Here is a 4947-nt window from a genome sequence, read left to right as displayed (position 1 = left end):
ACACACACACGCACACACACACACACATACACACACACACACACACACACACACACACACACACCTATACATAAGCTTGTGTGCACGTACTCACCACAGCTTTATACCACTCCCTCATGTACCATTATTTCATATGTGAAGTTTCAGAGTCGCAATACCATGTACAATAACAAATTGTGTCTTTTTTCATGTGATGAAAAGCACCCAACAACCCCAACGTCAAAAGAGGTAAGACCTGATCAATATTAGAAAATCGTCACAGTTTTTTCTTGGGCTGGTTAATGAATGATAAACAGCTCTGACATCATCAGAATCTAGCAACGATTTCCGCAAGAGATCCAATAATTTATTGTAAATTATTCTTGATGTTCGGATTTCTTGCTATTCGTTTTGTTCTGCATTGATTGAAGATTAGTCAATTGGTTGGTACTTTATGTACTTCAAATAGTGTAAATCGGAAACGCTTTAGCGAGCCATGTTGTGCTTTAAGACTAATTCTTAGCCATGTCCTTCAGACACCTTGTTTCACATTAACCCCTTCACTACCTGGCGCATGGCTGTTTTCTGGCTCTCTGGTTTGTCTTTTAGGAGAGGGAATTCCTGGGTAACACAGATCTTGTTAAAAGTAGTCGTGAAAAGAACATGTATTTTTCTTGGCTTGATCTCTGTTTGGGAGGGGCGAGGAGAGGGATGCACTCTACCATCTAAGCAATAATATTACGTGAGAATCTGGTCTGCTTTTCACTAATTGGCCTCATTTCTGCATATTATTTAGATTTTTTTTACCACTCAAAGTAGGTAATTGCGTTTTCTCAAGCTTGTGTGGCTAGGGGGGAAACAAAACAAAAGATAGTTTGAGAATATGAAGAGCAGGGCGATGTTTTCGGGTTTGACAGTGAATGGATTAATGGTGGCCTTGAGACAAATTGTTAGTGTTGACTTGTCTGCATTACAACACCCTGATCTTTCCACAAAACACGACATGTGCATAAACGTACATACCTACTCTCTTTAGATGACCGCTGACACATAAGGATACACTCATACATGGACTATCACAGTACAATCAATGACAACATGCACATCGCACAAGGAACAAAGCAAAATGTTATACAAGAAGTAAATGATCACGACCTAAGAAGTGAGTAAAGAGATCCCGAAAGAATAACATTAATTATGGGAAATGAGTTACTTGTAGTCAGTAATCAGGCTATAAAAGAAGAGGTAGACCACGCAAAAGATGGATTGAGGAAGTCAAGGAATCTCTATGAAATTATAACATCCCAATTAAAAGAGCTGCAGAGCTGGCCTACCATAGAAAACTACATCTCCCCTCGATGCTTAATGGCAACAGAGGATAAAAAGTAAGTAAAGTAGGTAGTCAGTAAAATGTATTGCCTTCTGTCTTTGTTCTACAGGCACTGGTGCTCAGGTTGAGGAGCAGAAAGATGACAACGGAGGCGTGTCAATGACGTCATCTGGGGTCATCGCCTTGTTGCTGTCCAGCGTGGTCGCTACCGTGATATCCCGGACCCTCCCCGGCCTGTCATGACAAAGTCACGTGACTGTGCGGGGATATTCAGCTACGTCGTAAACCCAACACGCGGGACTCACCACAGTTCTATGATTGAAATATATGGTTCACGTGACGATGACCTGGGAGGTGATATAGCGTAGTCTCTCTATATATAATATACATAATATTATGATTATTATGATTATACTTGAGACTTTTATTGACCGCAAATGAAAACATTGCTTCCTTACAAAATACCTCAGTTGGCGTTTATGAACATGGGTTGGTTTATTTTGACTCCTGCAGTTTTTTGTTTTTTTTCTTTGTGAGGGGATTTATTTGGTGTGTGAGTGTGAAACGCTTTTGCTCGGGACTTATCTAACATTTGATGAAGAAAGCTTGATGAGGCCGCTAATTATATTGAAACTGCTCGACAAAACTTTAATCAAGCAAACGATCGCCATCTACGGTTGTTGGTCTGCAGACTGAAAGAGCTAAAAGATTTCGACAACCGAGAAATGTGTGGCAAGAAAGGAATCAGAAATCGAAAAGGACGATGTGAGTGCTTTGCTTCATCTTTTTCTTCGTGTAAACTTCATCAGGAAACAAAATGTTCTCCTTCTCGGTGTGAAAAGACGTACAAGTTCAGGAAGCTGCGATGACTTCTCACTCTTTTTGACATAAGGTTAAACAAGGTGTGGACATTGCTGGTGTGGACGCATGAGCCTGTGTGTCAGATGTGACGGGTATCGGATCCTCGGGACATTCGAAAGATGTGATCATGGAGTAATGTTCGACTGGCGCTTCTGAAGACGTAACACCTATTACATTCTTCATCACCAGGCGTCCAGTTGACTCCCAAGTTCGCACTAAAAATGAACTGTAAGGAAACGTATGTCGTTTTTGTAAAGGTTTGCCTTTTTTTTTCGTTTTCATTTAAATATACTCATTGATATAAATAGTTCTTATGCGCTGTACTGATGTTCAGCCATATTTATACCTGTAAATCATATTTATTGTCTTCATAAATGCTATTTATTATCCTCTTCATGTCTTTTAGTTTGGACAACAAAAGGATTTTGCATTCAATTTGAGTACAGTAGATATCTACACCATTGCTCGTGTTTTTATAATATGTAAGATTAAAGTACGTTCATGCTATTGTATCCATACTCTAAATGTCTCGGTATGCGCGTTCTTTCTAGCTGTAGAAGGATGGGGTGGCAATCCAATGCATGTCTTATTTTTTCTATCGGTTTAGTTGGGTAATTTTTTCAGTAGACTGTTCAGGGAATTTTGGATGGCAAATTGTGAAGAGAAAATTGCAAACAAGGTTTTGCTGCCATAAAAGGCGTGATAGTCGAGAAAAGAAATTCCTGAAGGTCAGTTTGAGACATTCCAACGTTTCGTGTGCACGGCAAGTAGTCTTTGGTCCACTGTGGTAAGCGTAGTGTATCCACTGCACACGTTACAGCTAGAGTTCATAAGTGAATGTCAGAAAGTTGAATTTACAAATAGGGTTGGGACATAATTTATGAGTTCCTTTCATGCCTGTGTGTATACAGACGTCATGGTTCACATAGGATGTTCCAAAATCAGCAAGGATAATCAACAAGCATTTTACGTTCTTTTCTAAAAGTATTTTAGATAGAGAATCGTTGTGTAACGTGTTTATTAATAACATAAGAATAGCAAAAAAATACGTCCAAGTAAACTTTTCATTTTGGGTGATTCCTGGGCGTCTTACTTGGAATATTCGTTCCTTTATTAGTATTGAAGAAGAAATGTGGATTTTATTTAAGGGGGGGAGAGAGAGAGAGAGAGAGAGAGAGACAGAGAGACAGAGAGAGAGAGGGGGGGAGGGAGAGAGAGAGAGAGAAAGACAGAGAGAAAGACAGAGAGAGAGAGAGGCCCAGACCCTAAGCATTATTCCTTTTCATTCTTTGCTTTGGATAGCACGTTTTGCTCTACCTTTTCACATGTCAAGTTTCCCTTTGGTTTCTTTTAAAGGGTTGCGTGTATGTGTGTGTGTGTGTGTGTGTGTGTGTGTGTGTGTGTGTGTGTGTGTGTGTGTGTGTGTGTGTGTGTGTGTGTGCGGGTGTGCAAATTTCGAAACGTTTTGCGAGAGGGGATTTGAGGTGTTTATTTATTTCTGAATGTTCATAATTAAATCTAGATCGATAAGGTTTCTATCGTGATTTCAAAATAATCATGATCAGGTGTAAAAATTTCATTACAATTATTTTCAAAATTTAATCAGTGCAATCTAATAATGATACTATCACTTTGCATCATTCATTAGTATGTAAATATCACCCTTACTGTAAATTAGTACGTGTCTTTATTACATTTGTGTTCTCAACTACCGTTTCAAAGGATTCAGAATTCGTCTTTCTGCCCGCTTGTATGATCTGAGCATAAGCCGTGCATGCCGGGGAGGACCCACGATATATTCACGGTCGCTCGAACAGCGTTGTGCTCGGGACATCACGCTAGGAAAACTAGCACGAATCGTGTAGATTCAAGTTGCATAATAATTATAATATACTCGCTTGTTGTTAGTAGCAATGCTGCTGTCGCTGCTGCTGATGCTGTCTCCGAAAGAGTTTTTATCAATTATGGTGAGAAAGATGATGTCGAGGAGAAGGAGGAGGGAATGGAGAAGGATCTCTTTTATCTCGTTTGGTATTCTGTTTTAAAGAAGGTTTTTGTTGTTGTTTTGTGTTTGGGGGGGTTGGGGTTGGTTGGTTTTTGTTTGTTTCTTTGCTGGGTTTTTTCAGGGTTTTTTCCTTTTGTTTTGTTTTGTTTGGGGGTTTTTTGTTTTTTTTGTGTGTTGTTTTGTGTGTGGGGTTTATATACCATAAATAGCTTGTCCCGAGATTTATAACGTATAAACAACCTGCCACTGAGGTAACTGGGGTATAAGCAACTTGGGGTAAAAACCTGTAACAAGATTGAGGCCAAAATGAACATGGTGGGTATTGAGTCCATATTATTATGTGTAGTCATCGACTCATCGTTTACTGGAGCTCATGCCTGCCTAAGCAAATGGCGGAGCAGTCAGCACTCTCGTGTCATTTGTCGTGCTTGTTTGTGTGCAGCAGATTCAGCAGTGACAGCAGCATTAGCCGTAGCACTTGGCGAATGCTCTGCCCTTGAACTGAGTTTAGCTGGTGTAATGTTTAAAAAGGTTGGGTTGTTTTTCTTTCTTTTTTTTTCTTCTTCTTCTTTTTTTTTGGGGGGGGGGTAGTTGTTTGGGGGTTTGTTTTGAGGTTGTTGTTTTTTCTAATTTGGGTTTTGGGCCGGGTTTTTTTTTCTTTTATGGAGTGTTTGTTTGCTCTTGAAAAAATCAAACACTTTCTTACCGTTTGAGAGAGAGCTGGAAAAAAAACCGCTGCTCAGATATGTGAAAATAGTAACATTTATTGTAA

The 4947-nt window shown here is 39.6% G+C and overlaps 1 protein-coding gene across 10 annotated transcripts in view; it reads left to right on the top strand.

Moving 5' to 3' along the window:
• Positions 1 to 3345, top strand: part of LOC101849621 (zwei Ig domain protein zig-8) — a 235028-nt gene extending 231683 nt beyond the window's left edge. For all 10 annotated transcript variants that reach the window (XM_035970354.1, XM_035970357.1, XM_035970352.1 and 7 more), the window contains 2 exons: positions 202 to 228; positions 1419 to 3345. In XM_035970354.1, coding sequence (XP_035826247.1) covers positions 202 to 228; positions 1419 to 1552 — 161 coding nt within the window. In that variant the 3' untranslated portion in view covers positions 1553 to 3345. The remainder of the gene's footprint in view (positions 1 to 201; positions 229 to 1418) is intronic.
• Positions 3346 to 4947: the final 1602 nt, after the last annotated feature.

Source organism: Aplysia californica, unplaced genomic scaffold (assembly GCF_000002075.1).
Source record: "Aplysia californica isolate F4 #8 unplaced genomic scaffold, AplCal3.0 scaffold00256, whole genome shotgun sequence".
NCBI classification, from domain to species: Eukaryota; Metazoa; Mollusca; class Gastropoda; order Aplysiida; family Aplysiidae; genus Aplysia; species Aplysia californica.
Note: the sequence above shows the minus strand (reverse complement) of the source record. Positions and strands in the feature narration are given on the sequence as shown.